The 24169-nt window shown below is 36.3% G+C and overlaps 1 protein-coding gene across 4 annotated transcripts in view; it reads right to left on the reverse strand.

Annotated features, from left to right (window-relative positions):
* Positions 1-24169, reverse strand: part of CFTR (CF transmembrane conductance regulator) — a 208143-nt gene that overhangs the window by 34786 nt on the left and 149188 nt on the right. For all 4 annotated transcript variants that reach the window (XM_036328866.1, XM_036328867.1, XM_036328868.1 and 1 more), the window contains 2 exons: positions 17976-18076; positions 1690-1941 (listed from right to left, as the gene is read on the reverse strand). In XM_036328866.1, the coding sequence (XP_036184759.1) occupies positions 1690-1941; positions 17976-18076 (353 nt within the window). The remainder of the gene's footprint in view (positions 1-1689; positions 1942-17975; positions 18077-24169) is intronic.

Genomic DNA, 24169 nt, shown 5'->3' on the forward strand with positions numbered 1-24169 from the left:
TTGGGCATCCATCCTGGTGACTCCAGGGACACTGAGCTGCAGATTGCATTCCCTGATGTATAAAGCCAAAGTAAGTAAATAATTATGCTTTTCTCAATGCGAGGGAGGAGCGAAGAGGAATAGTTACTTTTACATAGTTCCAAAGCATAACTTAAACATTTCTTAGAGTTCAACAATGAAGCAAAAATGTCAAAAATCTCAGAGATTTTATGAAGGCTGTAATATAAAACAAATAGCCATAAACAACCTCATCCTAAAATCAGGGGTAAATTAAACCAGAAAACTAAAGTCTTCCCATTTATGTCCATTTAAAATTGTTTTCTATCAACAAAGAAGAAACTCATTATTTATAATATAAAGGAATATAATAGCCCAGCCAGTGTGGTTCAGTGGCTGAGCATCGACCAGCATGAACCAGGAGGTCACAATTAGATTCTCAGTCAGGGGGCGTGCAGCCAATTGATGATTCTCTCTCATCACTGATGTTCTTTCTCTCCCACCATCTCCCTTCCTCTCTCTGAAATCAATAAAAACATATTTTCTTGAAAAAAGAAATACAATAGGCTAATTTTAGTAGTATGTGAATTTATTTATCTTAACTATAAGTTTAATAAGATGAGTCAAAATTTCCAGTGTGCTATTTTAAGCCATTTAAAATGGTATGCAGGGACTTTTTGCTCATTCTATATTCTTTTTAAACTAAACTTCATCCAGTGCATTAAATTATCAAATATTCCTAAACCTATGGAAAAAAGCAAGTGATAACAGTCTCTTCTTAGCTAGTGATAGTGAGGGAGGCCTAATAAACTTTCCTGACCATTCTCTCAATAATTTTTTTAAAAAATTTCTATTTGAAATTAATCCACAAAGACATGTTTTTAAATTCAGTTTTCATAAGACATGGCTTTCTTGTATTCTATCTCAGTTTTTTTTTTAAAAAAAAGATAACAATCAAAACAATATAATATTCCTGTGTAGATTTATGGAGTGGCCCAGAATATGAGATTTGAAGACAATATTAAACCACATTTATAGAACATGAAATGTAGAAAGAATGACCATCTCTTTCTCCAAGGATCAGTTCCAGAATCAGAATATTTGAGTACTTTCTATGTGCTCACCCCAGTGTTGGGATCCATAAGGAATGTTTCAAAATAATGCATGGTTATTTTTGCTCATTAAGTAATAAAATTTGCTTAGTAAATTACTGGGGGAACATTGATCTATACCTTGACGAAAACTCCAAACGGGGAAAAGCAAACGGGGAAAAGCATAGCAAAAAAGTACCACTTCTTTGACAGAGTGTAAACTAGGTAAAATTTAAGATGAGATCAACAAGATATTTCTCTTACAGAAAATGGAAGATAGTCACAAGGTACAAAATCTAAAATGTTATAATTTTGTTCTATTTAATGACTTCTTTACTGAGTAACCTACTAATCAAATAGATATTCTGTAAGTGGAATCATATTTAAATTAATCTATTATGTAGATGCAGGACTCTGCAACCAAAATTTCATATGGAATAAATAATGGCTCCATATAACAACTTGAAATATATGTGTTCAGAATGGATCCTAGTCTACAATAATGGTGCTACAAACGCATTCTACGAACACATCATTCTAGGCTACTGAGATTAATTTACTGAATCCAGGTCTAAAAAAGGAAGCAATGTTGAAATCTCACCCTCTGGCCAGGACTTATGGAGAAGGAAATGTTCTCTAATATGGCATTCTCGCTGTCTATGTATTTTGCTGTGAGGTCTTTGACGATCATTTGGCCCCCTGAGGGCCAGATGTCATCTTTCTTCGCATGCGGATTCTCAATAATCATAACTTCCGAGAGTTGTCCATCCTTGGATGGTTTTCTTGATTTGGTGGACATACTTTCTTCTGTTTGCATGTCTATAAACTTAAAGACGCGGCTCACAGATCGCATCTGAAATGAAAATTACAATACTTTATTTTTATTTGTTTTAGAGCTGCAGGCAATGTCATAACTAGTTTGATGTTTCCTAAAAAATAACTTGTAGGATGTAACACTAGCTAGTCAACTTGTGGTTATTTGTCAGAAGGTTTTACCATGAACTCACAGGAAATAATTGAATAGAATTAAAAGCTTAGTCAAAGAGATTTAACTAGGACCTATATAAATGGGCTTTGGCTAGACCTGTTTATTTACCTGATCACTTAATTCTTAGGTATGCAAGTCACACATAAATAGCCAAACTATATTCAAGAGAACAGATAATGTCAAGGAGAAAACTATTTTCTACTAAGAGCAGCACTGCACAATGCTGTACAACTGGTACATTCTAATAAAATGTTCCACACCTCAAACTAGCACAGAAGAGTCTTGCTTTTCTCTTGAAGTGTCTTAATAACTCCCCACAATTCTATATGTCAGCTGGGTAGTAAGTGAACTCTTGATGCTTAGTAAATATTGAATAACCTCACAAAAGGTTTAAAAAAATTTAAGTCATTGGCATACATCTGTAGTTAAATAATTATATTTTAATCATTTTAAAGATTAATTTCCATTGCTGAGCAAAATATGGCTGTGTGTAATGGTTGTATTTGAAATTGAATATGCGTCTGCTTTATAAACTTATTCATATAACATTTAATAATGTATATATTTAATGTACATAGAAATAAAAGTTAAACTATGAGTAATTATGATTTATTGGAATTTGGAGTATAATTTTTTAAAATATATTTTTATTGATTCCAGAGAGGGCGAGGAAGAGAGAGATAGAAACATCAATGATGAGAGAGTATCATTGATTGGCTGCCTCCTGCATGCCCCCCTACTGGGGATCAAGCCTGCAACCTGAGCATGGGCCCTTGACTGGAACTGAACCCAGGACCTTTCAGTCTGCAGTCTAATGCTCTATCCACTGAGCCAAACCAGCTAGGGCAGGAATATAATTTTTAAAATACAGATCGCATATGAAATGAAAATAACAATATGGAATATAACAATAGTACATAAAATAATGTGACTCGGCCCTTCCCAGGTCTTATTAGCTTACTAGCAGAAATTTATTGCTTTTCTTGCCTTAAAACTAATTGTTGATTCTGGCTTTACTCCATCAAGAATTTATCTTCTCCTTTATAATGTTAATGCATTATTTTATTTATAGTTAAGGCTTAGCTTTATTAGAAATGATGTTTTTGCCAAAAAAAAAAAAATAGGTGGGAAGAAATGCATTTGTAGCATGTGCTTCTAGTACTTCTATTTTTCATGGTTAAAATTAACTGGGAAAAATTATCTTTAGTATGGGATGACTGGTAGATGAAGCTGAGGAATTTAGATACTAATCCTCAATGGAACATGCAAAGGTCCAGTTTAGCACACCTAATGGTACTGCCTGTTTCCACATGCCATTGATCAAGCCTGCTGTTTATGAAGTTCTTTCTTTTATCTAGTAAATCTGTGCTTCAGTTTCTTTCATTTTGGAATTACCTTCAACAATTGTTTAAGATTCAAGAAGAGAATCCTTTTAAGCCAAACCCACTGTTAATGGATGCGAAATGTATTCAAAGCCCACATCCATCATAAATAACTCAAGGGGATGTCAAAAGCATATAATCACTATTGCTCCCACATGTAATATTTTAAAATTTCAAATTATGGGTGACTTTCAGGGGCTGTTAAATCCTGATTCTGTTATTTTTTATTAACTTTGAATTAAAATATACTCTTGCATTTCACTCTCATTAGTTTTCACAGAAAGCTGCTAGTCTATTTAAAGTCTGAAAGATAAATTATAATTGTAACTACTACTGAAATGGAACTGCAGGAAAAATAGTTCAAATACATTTCAAATATCTTATTAATTCTGCATAAGAATAACATCACTATCTTGAAATGAGAAATTGAGAGAAATGCAGAAATCTAGCTTAATTTTATAAAATATAGTTGAAATTGTTGCCATTTCTACATGTCAGTGCTATGAAGAATTCCAAACTTGTCTTTGTTAAGTGCTTTAGAATGTCCAAGAAAAACACTATATAACAAAAATCCTTCATTTTAATACTTCCAAACAATCAATAAAACATTTAAGGCTTGCTATCTAAACTACTAAAAATTATGTGCAGTGTTATTTAAAAATGACACCCAAAATCACTATTTTGGTAGCACTGAATTAAGTATGTAATTTTTTGTGTAGGGATCTGTGTTTGTGCACAACAAATTACATTCTCCATTAGTGAGGCTCACCTTGAGGGTGGACCCAAAACTATCAATGCCTAATGTGGCAGGTAGGACACCCCTATCAAATTTAGAAAATGAAAATTTCAAATTCTCATCTTTCATACAGTCTGGGTGCTGACAGTGACCCCAGGACAGACTCTCATAGTTGCCCACAACATGACCTGGTTACCCTGACCTGAAAAAGAACAAGTTCGTCTTAACGATGGGCACTCATCCACAGCATAGGAGCAGACGTTCATTCATGGGTTAGCACATGTTCTCACGGGAAGGAAAGGTGACAAAGGCGGACATCTGCATTATGGTCAGCTTTGCAAATGCCACTACTAATTAGATAATGTGGCCAGATATTATTATTAATTACTAACTAATGCCTGCACTTCACCTGCTCGCCAATGTACACATTCTACTTGAAGTACAAGGTATTAGTTAGTATTTAATTAGTTTTTGTGGAACCTGAAACTTAAGTAATTTGAGGGGCTCTTCTTTTTAACAGAATCAAAGTTATGCATATATAATTAAGTATAGGGCTTTTGAAATGATAGGGCCTGTAGCTCATATTTCAGGGGCTTCATGTTAAACCTACTGTGCCTATGACAATAATTTTATTCAAAGCATTCCTTGTATTTTCCCCATTTAATGCATAGTTTAAGAAAGCTTTATTAATGGTAAATGAATCCATTGTTCCACCTCACATGCAGAAAGCAGTCTGTGTAGGGAGAATGGCAGTGTGGTGAGTAGTTAAGTAGGTAATCCAGGCTGCAATTGTACCTCTGAGCTCCTCAACCTGAAAATATACTTTGCTATTTGGATTAGAAGGAAGTTGCAACATACCAAACTATTTTTAGTTTCATCTATTTGTTTCCACTGAGCTTTTAAACCTAACTTAATCCTTTTTCTAATTTAGAATGTCTACTAACATTTTCAGGTGACATGTGAAAACGGCCGTGCCATTGTCCAGACGGAGTTAGGTGGAAATTCAGATTTGGCAATTATCGAGAGTGACTGATAACTGGCAAACTCCCAACCTTAGGATGCTGCTTCCTGTGCGCAGAAAAGCGTTGCCAGAGGAGGAATGAGGGGCGGCTCTGTCTGGCCCGTTGTCAGCAGTCACATTGCAGCCACCCCAGTTTATGTGGGAGCATTTAGATTATGAAAAGTAAATGATGAAGCAAAAATGAGCCTCGAGCATTGAATCTTTTCTTCTTGTGAAAAGGAAAACTTGACATAATCTGTACAGATTTTTATAAAATTGGAGTTTAGCCAAAACAAGGTGGGACTTTTGCTTGAGAATCATCTGCTTAAAATTTTTGGTTTCATTATTCGGATTTACTATGCTCCAAAAAGTATCCTAGATCAATCTTTAAAACTGAGTCTCATTACCTTTATAGTAACACTTAAAGTTACTAATCTAAGCACAGGAGAACGGTCTATGGGGAGTGTGATAGTTTTAACAAAACAGTAGCTCCATAGCCTCACCTCAAACTTGCTTTATAAGGAACATGTCAAAGTGGAAAAAGAAAATAATTCCTCGTTTTCCTTTTCACTTTTTGTTGACAAAGAGGGGCGAGAAGGTTTAAAGACCTTTTCTAGAATAAGTCATGAAGCCACATTTCTCTCCCTCACAAAAATATTCTAGTTCCTGTTATCCTTTGGTTGTTTAGAAACCCAGGCATCCAAAAGCCATGACAATAGAAAATTTATTTTATAATCCTCATGTCTGGCTAGCAATACTGCAAAGAGATTTCATAACTGGTTATTATAGGAAGATTGCCCAGAAGTAAATGTGAAGAGAAACATCTTGAAAACTTACATTATGTGAAAAACACCACACATTTTACAAGAGAAATTTTTAGAATGTGAAGTACGTAAAAGTAGGTATTAAAATATTTTAAATCACAGCTTCTCTGGGTAGGCCCAAACTAACTGCTTTTCAGCACTCATAACACACCTGAAACCCAACGCCCTATTAGAGTCATTGGTATAATCTTTAGGCTATGCACACGGACTTAAGAGATAATGCGTATCATGAAAAAAGGCTCTGCACAAAATATATTCATGAGACTCTGGTCTAGTTTTCTGTGTCTATCACTTGTGCTCCTAGAGTAAAAAGTCAGTACCATATTCCTATGAATTATTAACATTAACAGCATAAGTGAGTTACTTATAGTATACTATAAACTAACCCTTAGTAAATTATTACCACTTGCTATCTCACAAATGATTTATATACTCTAACCTGTAGCAAAACACAGGGCAAGTTAGTGTCACTTCCTCTGACTGCAAGAAGTTTGACATAAGAGAAAGAAAATCCATTACAACTAATAACAAAATACTTGTTCTAAGTAAACATGAAGGTATCAAAAATATGCTGATGCTTATTTTCATTAATTAAGAGCTTTAGTAATCATGGTACTAAATCATGGTAAGTGTGCCAACAGGCAAAGGAAGACTCAGATTTACCCTTTTGTCTGACATCATTCATTAAATCTATTATTTAAATTGGAGATTACTTACACTCTATCTTGTGTTTTGTTTTGTTTTTTTAAGCACATGAAAAGTCATCAGCAAGTGCTTGGTGAATGCAATTGGATGTCTGTGCTATCCACTAAAAATATTTCAAAGAAAAGCTCAAGAAGCAAGTGTAAAATGACATATCAAAATATTTTGTCACCCTAACCGGTTTGGCTCAGTGGATAGAGTGTCAGCCTGAGGACTGAAGGGCCCCAGGTTCGATTCTGGTCAAGGGCATGTACCTTGGTTGCGGGCACATCCCCAGTAGGGGGTGTGCAGGAGGCAGTTGATTGCTGTTTCTCTCTCATCCATGTTTCTAACTCTATTCCTCTCCCTTCCTCTCTGTGAAAAATCAATAAAATATATTAAAAAATATTTTGTCACGGTTTTCACTATTTCAATAAATAACAGGCTTTTTTAGAAAAAAAGCTTAATTTTGAAATATTGTGGCTTCCCCAAACTCTGTCATTAAGCAATTAAACATCATCCTTTATTTGTCTTGTAGATAATTTATATCTATCTATCTATCTATCTATCTATCACTAGTCAATATCTAGGATAAAAATGATTTGCTGATGGTCCATCAATTCTAAAGTAAATTCTATGCCATAGATCAGAAGTCAGCAAAACTGTGGCTCAATGGCTAAATAAGCTATAACCATTTGTTCACATTTGCTTTGCCCTACAAAGGCAGAGTTGGGAAGTTAACTAGAGACCATAAAACCCACAGGGCTGAAAATAGTTACTATCTCTGACCCTTAGCAGAAATAATGTTTGCTGATCCTTTGCCATGACTCAGAAAATCGGAACTAAAATGAATATTAGAGGCCATCTAATCTAGTGATTCACAAGTCCAGATACACATTAGAATCACCTGAAACAATTTAAAAAAAATATAGACACCTGCCCCCAATGAATAAAACTGATTTACTTGGTCTTATAGGACCTTGAGTAATCTAAAATTTTATAATTCCTCATGTGCTGCCAGGTTGAGAACCTCTGATCTAATCCCTTCCTTCTGGCTATAAATGATAAAATCTAAACACAGGAAGTTAAAGTGAAGGCACAAAGCTCAACAAGTTTTCAAACTTTTCGGCACTCCAGCAATCCCTTAGGGTTCTCATAAGCTTCTCCGACTAACTCGGGACCAGAGAACATCAACTGGTTCCGAGTTCTTTAATCAGCTCTGACTATGGCAGAGGTGAACATCCGAATCATCGGACTTCCGCACTTAGGGAGAGTGGCAGACATGTGTGCTTCCTGTGAGCATCTAGAACAGGGGTGGGCAAACTTTTTGACTCGAGGGCCACAATGGGTTCTTAAACTGGACCGGAGGGCCGGAACAAAAGCATGGATGGAGTGTTTGTGTGAACTAATATAAATTCAAAGTAAACATCATTACATAAAAGGGTACGGTCTTTTTTTTTTTTTTTTTTTTTTTTTAGTTTTATTCATTTCAAACGGGCCGATCCGGCCTGTGGGCCGTAGTTTGCCCACGCTGATCTAGAATAATGCCTGGGACGTGCCAATCAATGGTTGGAATCTTTCATATGAAAAGAGTTCAGAAGAGAGAAAATATCAGAGCTGATAGGAATCTTAGAAAATTCCTAACCAAACTGTTTCATCTTACAAACGATAAAAGTGAATCTCTCAAGGGTGTTAATGACGTGTCTAAGTTCTCAAGTTTTGGGTGTAAGGCCAGAATGAAATACAGAGTAGAAAACCACTCTGCAGGATGGAACGAGAATGGTTAGATGGAAAGAAATCTTGGGATAGAGGTCATGAGAGGAAAATATACCACAATGGCTCGTGAGAACGGAAAAATAAAGATATGATCAAGAGGTCATTAAAAGGAGGCAAAACACGTGCGCGCGCGCACACACACACGATAAATGAACCCTCCTCTCAGATTCTTATAGCAGAAATTATTTTCTTTCATTTTTAAAAATATATATTTTATTGATTTTTTACAGAGAGGAAGGGAGAGGGATAGAGAGTTAGAAACATTGATGAGAGAGAAACATCGATCAGCTGCCTCCTGCACACCTCCTCCTGGGGATGTGCCCACAACCAAGGTACATGCCCTTGATCGGAATCAAACCTGGGACCTTTCAGTCCGCAGGCCGACACTCTATCCACTGAGCCAAACCGGTTAGGGCTTTCTTTCATTTTCAATCCTCACCTGAGGATGTGTCTATTGATTTTAGAGAGAGAAGGAGGGAGAGAGAGATATATCAATGTGAGAGAGACAGAGACATCAATGTGAGAGAGAAACATCAATTTTTTGCCTCCTACACCCAGACCGGGGATCAAACTCACAAAGGTTCAGTGTATGGAATGAAACTGAGTCACCCAGCCTGGAGAGAAACTATTTTCAATACCAGATAATTAGGCATCAGAAGCAATGAAGAAAAGTCAGGTTCTCCCTTTCTCTTCCCAGCAGGTTTCTTAGTCATTTGACCTTTACTAAACCCAAAATAAACATGGGCAATAAAAGGACGAAGGAGAAACAAACATAAGTTTCTATTGACAGAAAACTCTTTTCAGATTGCATCAATCTTGCAAAAACTTTGTTGCCCCATTAACTGGAATCTAAATGTGAGCCCTACAGATGCACAATCTTCTCTGTTCATTGTTTCCTTCCTCTTGTGTTATAACGAACACACAACACAACAGCGATGGTTTATCTGCTGATGTCGTTAGAGAATTAAGGAAGCAGGATAAAATGCTCAGATCTTTTGTTTTGTTTTTTAATTTAATTTTATTGTTTAAAGCATCACAAATAGTAGTTGTTATGCTCACTATATAACAGATAGCCCTAAAAAGAAAGACATAAACTGCCAACTGCCTCATTCAAACAAAGACTGTGATTGTAGGCAAGTTGTCAGTCACCAGATGGCTTGATACATCACCTTTGTAACCTTTAGGTCTTATTTATTTATTCATTCATTTATTTTTCTTTCATTCACTCATGGAGGCAGAAATCTAGATATGCATTGCCTATTTAAGATACATAATGCTTATCTAGCTAAGAATAGGAGAAAGAGAGCTTTATGGCACTAAAACTGACAGGCATCTTGTAAATCCATAGGGAATAAATCAGTACTTTACTTTGTTAATTAAGAAAGCAACAAATTTAATAAAATAGCATTAGCAATAACAACTACAATCTATATAATATTTGATGTATGGAGTTAAAACAAATAAACACTTCTCTTTTCATCCCATCTACAGAATGGTATGAGATATGTAATTGATATGAATAGAGAGAACTATACACAATTTGTGCTAAAATGAAGAATTAATTGAAGTAACAGTTTTTAAAACAATGTTATCAATTGAATAATTGGAAATCTCCTAACATGGGAGTTTATAGTGGAAATTATTAAATTAAACTCTGATAAATTACAATATTTTTTAATTTCTAGGGTGATTCACAATCTATTATACTATAGTAAGTCCTCACTTAACATTGTCAATTGTGACTTTAAGCAAATGGATGTATAATGAAACCAATTTTACTCTAAGATAATTGATATAAGTAAGAATTAAGGTTCCTACAGCATCTCATTAATGCTATAACAAAATGACATTGAATGAAACAATGTTATTTGAGAACCTGCTGTATATTATTCATAAGGTGCCAAGGTTTGCATAGTTTTTTCCAACCTGCTAAATAAACCTAGACAAATTAGTAGATAGAATAGACACTCGTTCTTTTTCAATCATCTCTAGATATTCTATGTGTATTTTGAAGAGCTTCTGGCCAAGAACTTATGGCCTAAAATGTCAAGTCTCCTGGGAGATACCTATCACTGTGCTTTATGAACACTTGGAGGTATCAAATCATTACTTGGATGTATGTTTAGAGAGCAGGGTAGTAGTCTAAACTACAGATATGAATGTGTGATCCTTTAAGAGATGGGTTTTTTTTCCTTGTAAGGAGAACTCAGGATTTGCTCTCTTTTTAAAATTTTTTTTTTCTTTATTGATTAAGGTATTGCATATGTGTCCTTATTGCCCCATTGCCCCTCCCCACCCCACCCCCCGACTCATGCCCTCACCCCTCTGGTGTCTGTGTCCATTGGTTAGGCTTATATGCATGCATACAAGTCCTTTGGTTGATCTCTCCCCCTTACCCCCACCCTTCCCTGCCTTCCCTCTGAGGTTTGTTGGTCTGATAGATGCTTCTCTATCTCTGGATCTGTTTTTGTTCATCAGTTTATGTTGTTCATTATTTTCCCTAAATGAGTGAGATTATGTGATATTTATCTTTCTCTGACTGGCTTATTTCACTTAGCATAATGCTCTCCAGTTTCATCCATGCTGTTGTAAAAGGTAAGAATTCCTCTTTTTTTACCGCAGCGTAAAAGATGGGTTTTGAATTATGGAGTTAGATAACAACAGTTAGAGAGAGAGTAGATAGAAGAGGGCTAGAATATAGCTGAGGTTTAAGAAATGTGCAAAAAAACAACAACAACCCCCCCCCCCCCCCCAAGGACCAGCAAAGAGGAGAAAGGTAGAATCAGAGAGGTAGCAGGAACACAAGGTGAAAGTGGTATCATGGAAATAAGAGAGGAAAGTATCACAAGAAGGATTTTTCCATGGCATAAATACTGCTGAGAAGTTGAGGGAGACAATAGCATTGGCTCTGGCAAGATATTGGTCATGAGTCACGGGGGTGACAGAAATGAACTGAAATAGGTTGTAGAAAGAATGGGGAAAAGGAAATGGAGACAGGAAGTCTTTTCAAGAAGTTTGGCTGTAAATAGGTCAATGAAATGGGGTGTAAGCTGGAGGTCAAGGGAAGGTAGTTGTAAGCTAGAGAGAAAGATCCAAACAAGAAAGGTTAATTGCATATTACTGGCCTTTATATAAGAGCAAAGACACAGAAGGAAGGTGGAGCACATGAATAGAGTTTCAACAGGGGAGTGCAACTGGTGAAGAGAAATGAGGTGCTTCTTTCTGGTTGCATCTTGTCTTTTCTTTCTATAAAGTATGTAGCAAGGTCATTGGCTGAGAGTGAAGAAAGTAGAATTATTAAAGCACCTGAGAAGAGGCAAAAAGGTAGGAAGGAATTATCTTAGGGAATAAAATAAAGAATTAATTAGGGAGATCCAAGATGGTGGTGGAATAAGTAGAATGCTACACTAACCTCCTCCCAGGACCAAAGTGAAATTACAGCTAAATTAGAACAATCATCCTGAATAACCAACTGAAGACTAGCCTGAAGACAAGTCTTAGAACCAAGGTTTTACAGAAGAAGACATGAGACTAGTAGGAAGGGCAGAGATGCACAAAAGGCTGACCCCATTCCCACAAGTGGTGGCTAACAGTCTGGAGGGATATCTCAGCTACAGGGGTTACCCCTAAAAAGCCTGGGGTCTCAACCACAAGCTGGGTTCCCTAGCTCAGAGCACCAGAGCCAGGAAGAGGCGCCACATAACATCTGGCTGTGAAAATCAGTGGGGGTTCTATCTGCCAGGGAGAGACAGGAGTTTTCTAGAGACACAGGTGCATTCTTCTTGGGCCAAGACACAGAATTCCATTCACAGTCACTTACCCTGGACTCTGGTAGAGAGTGGACTAAGCCAACTAGAGTCCCAAGAGAAAAATCTGGGGTATGTGGCTCTGGGGAGAGACTCAAATACACAGAAGAAAGAAACTGAAGAAAATACAAATAAGTGGAAGAATATAACAGGTTCATGGACAGGAAGAATTAACATAACTAAAATGTCCATACGACCCAGAGCAATCTGTATATTCAATGCAATTAATATCAATTTATCAATGTTGTCTTTCACAGAACTAGAACAAACATTATAAATATATATATGAAACCACAAAAGACCCCAAATAGCCACAGCAATCTTGAGAAAGAAAAACAAAGTAGAAGGAATCACACTAGCTGTAATCAAACTATGCTACAAAAACGCTAGTAATCAAACCGGCATGATACTGGCATAAAACCAGAGATATAGATATAAATGGGACAGAATATTGAGCCCAGAAATGAACCCATGGCCTCATGGTCAATTAATATTTGACATGGAGACAAAAACACACAATGGACTAAAGATAGTCTATTTAATCAATGGTGCTGGAAAAATTGAACAGACACATGCAAAAAAAAAAAAATGAAACTAGACCACCAACTGACACGATACACAAGAATAAACTCAAAATGGATTACAGACTTAAGTGTTAGACTTGAAACCATAAAAATCCTAGAAGAAAACTTAGGCAGTAAAATCCTGGGTATTTCTCTTAGCAATATTATTTCTGATATATCTCCTCAGGCGAGAGAAACAAAATAAAAAATAAACAAATGGGATTACATCAAATTAAAACATTTTTTGCACAGCAAAGAAAACCATCAACAGAATAAAAAGAGAGACTACTGAATGGGAGAACATATCCCGCAATGATAAGGGGTTAATATCCAAAATTTATAAAGAACATAAAATTCAACACCAAAATAAAGAAACAATCCAATTAAAAAATTGGCAAAGGACCTGAATAGACACTTCTCCAAAGAAGACATACAAATGGCCAATAGACATATGAAAAGATGCTCAATGTCACTAATCATTAAAGAAATTAAAACTGCAATGAGTTATCACCTCACATCTGTTAAAATGGCTATCATCAATAAATCAACCAAAAAGTGTTGGTGAGGATGTGGACAAAAGGGTACCCTCATCAGTGCAAATACAGATTGGTGCACCCACTGTGGAAAGGAGTATGGGGTTACCTCAAAAAATTCAAAATGGAGCCCTAGCTGGTTTGTCTCAGTGGATAGAGCATCAGCCTGTGGACTAAAGGGTCCCAGGTTCAATTCTGGCCAAGGGCACATGCCTGGGTTGCAGGCTCAATCCCCCCAGTAGGGAACATGCAAGAGGCAGCCAATCAATGATTCTCTCTCATCATTAATGCTTTTATCTCTCTCTCTCTCTCTCCCTTCTCTTTTTAAATATATATTTAAAAAAATTAAAAATGGAACTGCCGTATGACCCAGTGATTCCACTTCCGGGAATATATTCAAAGAAACTTGAAACACTAATTTGAAAGAATATATGCACCCCTATGTTCCTGTGCAGCATTATTTACAATAGCCAGGATTTGGAAGCAGCCCATGTGTCCATCAGTACATGAGTGGATACAATGGAATACTACTTGGCTGTAAAAAAAGAAAGAAATCTTATGCTTTGCAACAGCATGGATGGACCTGGAGAACATTATGCTAAGTGAAATAAGCCAGTCATAAAAAGACAAGTGCCATATGCTTTTACTTATATATGGAATCTAATGAACAAAATAAATTAGCAAAATAGAAAAATATTAATAGATAGAGAACAGACTGACAGCTGTCAGAGGTGAGGGGGGTGGCAGAGCTGGGTGAAAAGGTGAAGGGATTAAGAAAAAGAAAACCCTCATACAAACAGACAACAGTATGGCAATTACCAGAATGAAAGGGGTATGGGGGGAAGTAGAAGGTATAGGGGGGATAAATGGTGATGGAAGGAGCTTGATTTGGGGTGGTGAACACACAAAACAATATACAGATTATAGAATTGTATACCTGAAACCTATGTAATTTAATAACCAATGTTACCCCAATAAATTCAATGAAAAAGAAAAACAGGTAATTAATTAGGAAAGAGTAATAAAAGGGTTCTTGGCCAGTTTTGAGTGCTGATATTTGAGATGTATAGCCCATCATAAATACAAAGTGGCTAGAAGTAGTGATGAGGAAGTATTATCATCCAATTACCATTACTGGTTGAAAGTTAGGCCCCGGGTTATAAGCAATGGATAAGCTATAAAAGAAAAGTCATATTGCCATTTTAATAACTTTGTAGTTCTGTTGACATTTGACTCTGTGTCCATGTCAAATGGGGAAATAAAATATTCTTTACAAATCTAAAGAGTTTTTTTCTCAGTTGCCCAGCAGAAAACTAAAAGCATGCATCAAACAAAACACTTTGTTTACTGCATTTTAAACTGAGATCTGAATTCAGTTAACAAATCAGTAAGATAAAAATTAGAACATATTGAGTTTTTACTTCAGAGGTCACGAAGTCCTTTATTGTTAAGATCATTCAAATGTGAAACTTGAGGACATAGATATCTCCCCTTGTACTCTGAACATATGCCAGGTGAAAATTAAAAAATATTAATGTACAACTTTAGCAATTGCATGGGTGAAAGCAGTATGATGGGAATTAATATCTAAATAAATGCCCACTGAGGCTCTGGAAAGACCACTGTGTGATTTGACCAGGAAATGAAAACTAACACAATCACTTTGATAATCAAACTAAAGAACATGACTTTTTTAAAAATGAGATAAAATGCAAATATTGACACTTTTTAAAAAAATATATTTTATTGACTTTTTACAGAGCGGAAGGGAGAGGGATAGAGAGTTAGAAACATAGATGAGAGAGAAACATTGATCAGCTGCCTCCTGCACACCCCCTACCGGGGATATGCCTGCAACCAAGGTACATGCCCTTGGCGGGAATCAAACCTGGACAGGCTGAAGCTCTATCCACTGAGCCAAACCGGTTAGGGCATATTGACACTTTTTTTGTTAATATTCACCTAAGGATATTGTTTCGATTGGGTTTTTGAGAAAGTGGAAGGGAGGGAGGGAGGGGGGGAGAGGGAGAGAAAGAGACAGAGACAGAGACAGAGACAGAGAGAGAAAAAACGATGTGAGAGAGACACATCGATTGGTTGCCCACAGCATGGCCCTAAAGCTAGGGATGGAACCTAAGACCCTTCAGTGCACGGGCCAACGCTCTAACCACTGAGAAATTCTGGCATGGGCCAAATACTGACACCTTTTATAGTCTGTATTAGGACATAATAGTTCTTTGCAAAATTCCTTTTAAATTAGGAGATGAAAGACACAATGTCAAAACATGGGTCGCAAAGCCCAGGATGCCATGTGAAAACCTAGAGAAGTAAAAATACCTTAAAGATACCTTAATGGAGATTGGACATACAGAATAGAACTGCAAGAACAAAGGTTTTAGCATCAATGTGTGGAAGTTGATACCTAAACCAAGACAATTAATATGGCAAAGAGAAAGGAATTGTGAATATACAGGTTGAAGAGATATTTTAGAAAAAGAGGTGACATAATGAAAATTTTAATTATAAAGTCAAAGTTGTAGCAACTTGGAACAAAGAATTAAATAAATGCAAGCACAATATTTATTTACTCTTCTGCTATTTTTCAACAGAAACATTTTAAAGTACATTTATGAGACCCAGCCCTAAAAGCATGAAAGCTAAGTGAGGAGATGAATGAGTAGCTAAAAAGAGCTGGCCAAATGAAAAAAAAAATAATGTTAAAGGAAAAGAGATAAACCCTACTATAAATCATGTTAAGGTTAAATTACATTTTAATGAATTATAAAAATTCTTTGGTTAAATAAAACATTAAGACTATGCTAAGTGAAATAAGTCAGTCAGAGATAAATATCACATGATCTCACTCATTTGTGGATTATAATGAACAGCATAAACCAATGAACAAAAATAGATCTAGAGAAAGAGAAGTGACAGAGAAGTATCGACCAGATGCTCAAACCTCAGAGGGAAGGCAGGGGAGGGTGGGGTTAAGGGGGAGAGATCAACCAAAGGACTTGTATGCATGCATATAAGCATAACCAATGGATACAGACACCCGGGGATGAGGGCATGGGGGGGGGGGTGTGGAGGACAATGGGGGGATAAGGACACGTTTGTAATATCTTAATCAATAAAGGAAAAAATAAAAATTAAGAAAATGTAAAAAAGATACATAGGCAAAAAAAAAAAAAAAAAGGGACATAGAAGGTTTGGTTTTTTTTCCTTAGAGATTTTTTATAATGATATTTGTTCTGGCAGGAATTGAATATACAAATGTCACAGCTGAATGAATGTGTGTGGTTTGAGAACAAGTGAACTGCCTCAAGAATGGGAAAAGGAACTTGGACTGCAATAAAAGTAATTCTCAACATGGGTTTCTAGACCCTCCACCAATGCAGTAATGGATGACTGGTTTTAAGTAGAGTCCTCCAATAGACTAAGAAAAGTTGATGATTAAGCTATCCAGACAAACTACACTGTCTGATTGAAAATTATGTATTTGTGTGTGTGTTTTTTTTAAATAAAAATGGGAAATCTGCCTTGCTTCCTTCATTTCTCATTCTTGCAGCAACGGGATTGTGCTCCTGACACTGTGTAGCTCATAAACCTACTGTAGGCTCTGCATTCTAGGGAAATAAGACAGGAGAAACAACCAAACCAAAATATGATCTTTGCATACACCAGTCAAGGATACAAATGTGTGGTAATACAGATCAAGTAAAAAGAGAGAAGGCAATGATAAACACTTAAAGATGAGAAAGGAGCTATGACTACATACTGGGAATTTTAATACTAAGAAAAGAATATAGTAAAAAAAGGTAATGCTGATAAATTTGAAAACCTAAGACAGGTAAGAATTTCTTAAACACAATACCAAACATACAAAACATAAAAGGAAAGGCTAATAAATTAAAAGCTTCTTTTGATCAAAAGACACTAAAAGACCAGCCACTGACTGGGGGACCATGTTTAAAATGTATAGAACTGATAACTGATCCAGAACTCATAAGCTCCTACAAATCAATTAAGAAAAAAGCCCAGTCTATTTGAAAAATAGGAAATCAATATGAACAAACCAGGAACAGAAGCAAAAACTCAAATGGCCAATCAATATGTATTAAGCTGCCCTATCTCCTTAATAATCATTTCACATCTGATTGCCAAAAAGTAAAAAGTCTGAAAATATCAAGTGTTGTATATCCTAGGGATGGATCTATGAGAATCACTATACTCGAATGATGGGAACATAAACTGGTACAACAGATTTGAGAACAATTTAGCATCAACTAGTAAAGTTGAATGTGGCTTAATTCTATGACCCAGTGATACCACTCCCATGTATCTACCCTACAAAGAGCCTGGACAAGGAGACTGTAAGAATGCTCACTGTGGCACTAGATCTCGATTGTGGTTATCTATATGGGGGAAAGAAGAGCTATGGGTTTAGTAAGAGACACATAATGGCCTTCAATTTATCTGTAATGTTTTATGCCTTAATGTGGGGGTTGGGTACCTAGTTGTCCCTTATGTTATTTCCTACAATTGTTGGTTTGTCTGAAATTTTCATAAAAAATATTTAAAAAATAAGAATTACTTACCAAACTATCCACATCTATGCTGGAGTTTACAGCCCACTGCAGTGTACTCATGATATTCATGGCTAATGTTAGAATGATACCTATTGTTCCTTCTCCATCACCTATGAGGTAACAAAGATAGAAACAAACATTATGTTATTCCTCTCATGAACCCCTTTATTTATACATCATTTAAAGTTACATTTCAATTTTGTGCCAGTTTTCATCAACTTTCATCTAAGTTCACCATCTAACACTAGTAATAATGCCCTGAATATAGTAAGTATTCAATCAGTGTTTTAAATCAAAGAATGATTGAAGATTAGGAAAGAGTTGCCCTTTTTTCAATGTTTCAGATATTGAAGGGGCCTTTGGTGCTGGGCATATACCATGTTAATCTTTTCTACTATTACTCTGTGAGTAACAATACCTTCAAAGACTACATTGGACAATGGGAAAAAAGCCCTGTGTCTCAATGAGCTCTTCTACAAAGAATTCAGATGCTGTTGGGAAGAAAGTGGGCTTACAGTTCCACAGGGAATTCCACAGGTCCGGCATTTGGAAAGAGAAGACTGCCATTTATGTTATAAAAAACAACTAGTTCACCCAGGAAGAATAAAACTTAAGTGTTTATAGAGTAAATAGATTTTCAGGGCTAGAGAGGACCACTAATTAAAATTCATAAATATTTAGTATTTATGGCCATAAAAATTTTCCAATACAAATGTTCTTAAATTATTATAACTTTATGTTATCAAATCAAAATTAAAAGTAAGTCTTTGTGTCTATTATGCATGATAAACTTGTCATAGTGTTCTAGTAATTGATCCTATCATTATTAATTGAAAATTTTGCTTCCATAATTCCTCTAATAGAAGACAAACCAAAGACAGCAGGTATGTCTTCTTAGTACTAAACCATTTATTTTAAATAGGTCAGATTTATTTAGAATTTCAACATATTAGCCATTCTGAAGATTAAGATGAGAGTAAGATAAAATTTAATAGCAGTAACAATAATAAGCAAAGTAAGATTTATGGGTATTTATTTTTTTAAATATATATATATATTTTATTGCTTAAAGTATTACAAAGAGTATTACATATGTTTCCTTTTTCCCCCTGCCCTTGACAATCCCCTGGCCTCCCCCACCCCCCAGTATCTTATGTCCATTGGTTATGCTTATATGCATGCATACAAGTCCTTTGGTTGATCTCTTACCCTCCTCTCCTGTCCCCCAACCCTCCCCCGCCTTCCCGCTGTAGTTTGACAGTCTGTTCGAGGCTGCTCTGCCTCTGTATCTATTTTTGTTCATAAGTTTATAATGGTCTTTATTATCCATAAATGAGTGAGATCATGTGGTATTTTTCCTTCATTGACTGGCTTATTTCACTTAGCATAATGCTCTCCAAGTCCATCCATGCTGTTGCAAATGGTAAGAGTTCCTTCATTTTACAGCAGCATAGTATTCCATTGTGTAGATGTTCCACAGTTTTCTAATCCATTCATCTACTGATGGGCACTTAGGCTGTTTCCAGATCTTAGCTATGGTGAATTGTGCTGCTATGAACATATGGGTGCATATATTCTTTCTGATTGGTGTTTCTGTTTTCTTGGGTTATATTCCTAGAAGTGGGATCACGGGGTCAAATGGGAGTTCCATTTTTAGTTTTTTGAAGAAACTCCATACTGTCTTCCATTGTGGCTGCACCAGTCTGCATTCCCACCAGCAGTGCAAGAGTGCTTTTTCTCCACATCCTCTCCAGCACTTGTCATTTGTTGATTTGTTGATGATAGCCATTCTGACAGGTGTGAGATGGTACCTCATTGTTGTTTTGATTTGCATCTCAGATGATTAGTGACCCTGAGCATGTTTTCATATGTATCTTGGCTTTCTGAATGTCCTCTTTTGAAAAGTGTCTATTTAGGTCCTTTGCCCATTTTTTGATTGGATTGTTTATCTTCCTTTTGTTGAGTTGTATGAGTTCCCTATAAAAGTTGGAGATTAAACCCTTATCGGTGATAACATTGGCAAATATGTTCTCCCATGCAGTGGTCTTTCTTGTTATTTTGTTGATGGTCTCTTTTGCTGTGCAGAAGCTTATTATTTTGATGTAGTCCCATTTGTTTATTTTCTCTTTAGTTTCCAATGCCATAGGAGCTGTACCGGTGAAGAAATTGCTTTGGCATATGTCTGAGATTTTGTTGCCTTTGGATTCTTCTAGTATTTTTATGGTTTCCGGTCGTACATTTAAGTCCTTTATCCATTTTGAGTTTATTTTTGTGTATGGTGTAAGTTGGTGGTCTAGTTTCATTTTTTTGCATGTATCTGTCCAATTTACCCAACACCATTTATTGAAGAGACTATCTTGACTCCATTGCAAGTTCTAGCCTCCTTTGTCAAAAATTAATTGAGCATATTGGTTCAGGTTGATTTCTGGGCTCTCTATTCTATTCCATTGATCCATATGTCTGTTCTTTTGCCAGTACCAGGCAGTTTTGAGAACAGTGGCTTTGTAATACAGCTTGATATCTGGTATTGACATCCCACCTACTTTGTTCTTTCTCAAGATTGCTGCAGCTATTCGGGGTCTTTTTTTATTCCAGATGAATTTTTGGACAGTTCGTTCTAGGTCTGTCAAATATGCTGTTGGTATTTTAATGGGAAGTGCGTTGAATTTATAGATTGCTTTGGGTAGTATGGACATTTTAATGATGTTGATTCTACCAATCCAAGAACATGGTATGTTCTTCCATCTGTTTATGTCTTCCTCTATCTCTTTTTTCAACGTCCAGTAGTTTTCTGAGTAGAGGACTTTTACCTCTTTAGTTAAGTTTATTCCTAGGTATCTTAATTTTTTTGGTGCGATGGTAAATGGGATTGTTTTTTTAGTCTCTCTTTCTGTAAGTTCACTATTGGTGTATAGAAATGCCACAGATTTCCTGGCGTTAATTTTGTATCCTGCTACATTGCCAAATTCATTTATTAAGTCTAATAGCTTTTCGATGGAGTCTTTAGGGTTTTCTATGTATAATATCATGTCATCTGCAGATAAGGACAGTTTTACTTCGTCTTTTCCAATTTGGATGCCTTTTATTTCTTCTTCTTGTCTAATTGCAATGGCTAACACTTAGAGTACTATGTCGAACAGGAGTGGCGAGAGTGGGCATGCCTGTCTTGTACCTGTTCTTAGGGGAAACGGTGTTAGTTTTTGTCCATTGAGTATGATATTGGCTGTGGGTTTGTCATATATGGCTTTTATTATGTTGAGGTATGATCCTTCTATTCCCACCTTGCTGAGAGTTTTTACCAAAAATGGGTGTTGGATTTTGTCAAATGCTTTTTCTGCATCAATTTATATGACTATGTGGTTTTTTTCTTTCAATTTGTTTATGTGATGTATCACATTTATTGATTTGCGGATGTATCACGTTTATTGTACCATCCTTGCATCCCTGGGATAAATCCTACTTGGTCATGGTGTATGATCTTTCTGATGTATTGCTGGATCCAATTTGCTAGGATTTTGTTGAGGATTTTGGCATCTATGTTCATGAGGGATATTGGCCCTTAATTCTCTTTCATTGTGTTGTCTTTCCCGGGTTTTGGTATTAGGGTGATACTGGCTTCATAGAATGAGCTTGGAAGTGTTCCTTCCTCTTGAATTTTGTGTAGTAGTCTGAGGAGGATAGGTTTTAATTCTTCCTTGAAACTCCCCTGTGAAGCTGTCCGGTCCTGGGCTTTTGTTTTGATGACTGCTTCAATTTCTTCCATAGTTATTGGCCTATTGAGATTTTTAGATTCTTCCTGATTGAGTTTTGGAATGTTGTATTTTTCTAGGAATTTGTCCATTTCCTCCAGGTTGTCTAGTTTGTTAGAGTAGAGCTGTCCATAGTATTTTTTTAACAATCATTTGTATTTCTGTGGGGTCTGTTGTTATTTCGCCTCTATCATTTCTGATTTTGTTTATTTGGGTTTTCTCTCTTTGCTTCTTGGTGAGCCTGGCTAGAGGTTCATCAATCTTGTTTATCCTTTCAAAGAACCAGCTCTTGGTTTCATTGATTTTATGTATTTTTTTTTTTTTTGGTCTCCATGTCATTTATTTCTGCTCTAATCTTTATTATCTCCTTCCTTCTGCTCACTCTGGGCTTTCTTGTTGCTCTCTTTCTAGTTCTTTGAGATGTAGAGTTAGATGATTTACTACCATTTTTTCTTGTTTGTTGAGATAGGCCTGTAGAGCTATAAAATTCCCTCTCAGGACTGCTTTCATTGTGTCCCATAGGTTTTGGATTGTGTTTTCATTGTCATTAGTTTCCAGGATGTTTTTAATTTCTTCTTTGATCTCATTGGTAACCCAATCAATATTTAATAACATGCTATTCAGCTTCCAGGTGTTTGAGTATTTTGGGTTGTTTTTACTGTAGTTTATTTCTAATATTATGCCATTGTGGTCTGAGAAGATGCTTGGCATGATTTCAATCTTTTTGAACTTGGGGAGACTTTGTGACCCAATATGTGGTCTATTTTTGAAAATGTCCCATGAACACTTGAGAAGAACATCCTGTTTCTTTCCTGATTTTTTGTCTAGAGGATTTACCCAGTGATGTCAGTGGTGTATTAAAGTCCCCTACTACGATTGTATTATTGTCTATCTCTCCCTTGATATCTTCCAGGAGTTTTTTTTCATGTATTTGGGTGCTCCTGCATTGGGTGCATATATGTTTATAAGGGTTATATCCTCTTTTTGTATTGATCCCTTTAGTATTATGAAGTGGCCTTCCTTATCTCTTGTTATGGCCTTCTCTTTGAGTTCTATTTTGTCCGATATAAGTATTGCTACCCAAGCTTTTTTTTTCCATTTCCATTTGCCTCAAAGATATTTTTCCATCCCTTCACTTTCAGTCTGTGTGAGTCCCTTATTCTGAGGTGGGTCTCTTGTAGACAGCAAATATCTTCGAATGGTTTTTTATCCATTCAGCCACTTGATGTCTTTTGATTGGAGCATTTAGTCCATTTACGCTTAACGTTATTATTGAAAGGTACTTGTTTTTAGCCATTTCTATTTTTTGTGCCTGTTTTCTTTCTTAGCTTTTTATTTCTTCTTTTTACACCAGTCCCTTTAGCATTTGTTGCATTGCTGGCTTGGTGGTGATAAACTCCCTTAGCCTTTTTTTTTTTTTTGTCTGTGAAGCTTCTTATTTCCCCTTCGATTTTGAATGATAGCCTTGCTGGATAGAATATTCTTGGATTCATTCCTTTGCTTTGCATCGCTTTGTAAATTTCCGTCCATTCTTTTCTGGCCTGATGTGTTTCTGTTGAGAAATCATTTGATAATCTAATGGGAGATCCCTTGTATGTAACTTTCCAACTCTCTCTTGCAGCCTTTAAGATTCTCTCTTTGTCCTGAACATTTGCCGTGGTAATTATGATGTGTCTTGGTGTGGGTCTTTTTGGGTTCACCTGGCTTGGGACTCTTCGTTCTTGTGTGACTTTTTTCTTCCCCACCTCAGGGATGTTTTCTGATATTATTTCTTTCAATAGGTTTTCTAACCCTTGTTCCTCCATCTGTTGTTCTGGCACCCCTATTATTCGTATGTTGTTTTGTTTCATGTTGTCCCATAACTCCCTTAGGCTCTCCTCCTGTCTTTTAATTTTTTTCTCCAATTGCAGTTAAGTTTGTGTGTGTTTTGTTTCCCTGTCTTCTAATTCGCTAATTCGGTCCTCCGCTTCTCCTAGTCTTCTGTTGAAACTTTCAATGGTGTTTTTTATTGCACCTATATCACTCTTCATTTCTTTTTGGTTCTTACATAATTTATTGATTTTTTTCATCCTTTTCTTTTTGATTCTTACATAAGTTGTTGATTTTTTTCATCCGTTTCTTCTTGCTTTTTGCATAAGTTGTTGATTTTTTCCTCCATCTGGTTTATGCATTCTAGGACCCTTAATCTGAATTCTTTTTCTGTCATGCTGAATGCCTCTGTTTCACTTAGCTGCTTTTCTGGCAAGTCCTCCTTTTCTTTCCTTTGGGGGTTTCTTTATCTACCCATGTTTGATCTCACCGACATATCTAGATGTTGAGTCATTCAGGGGCTGCTCCTTGGGTGGCAGTGGCTTCTTGGGCTGTGGTTGCTCCTCGGGCAGTTGTTGAAGCAGCTGCTCCTCGGTTGGCAGCAGCTCCTCTGGTGGGTGCTGTTCACAGCTGTGGTAGCTCCTC

Source organism: Myotis myotis, unplaced genomic scaffold, assembly GCF_014108235.1.
Source record: "Myotis myotis isolate mMyoMyo1 unplaced genomic scaffold, mMyoMyo1.p scaffold_m19_p_11, whole genome shotgun sequence".
In the NCBI taxonomy this organism is placed as follows: domain Eukaryota; kingdom Metazoa; phylum Chordata; class Mammalia; order Chiroptera; family Vespertilionidae; genus Myotis; species Myotis myotis.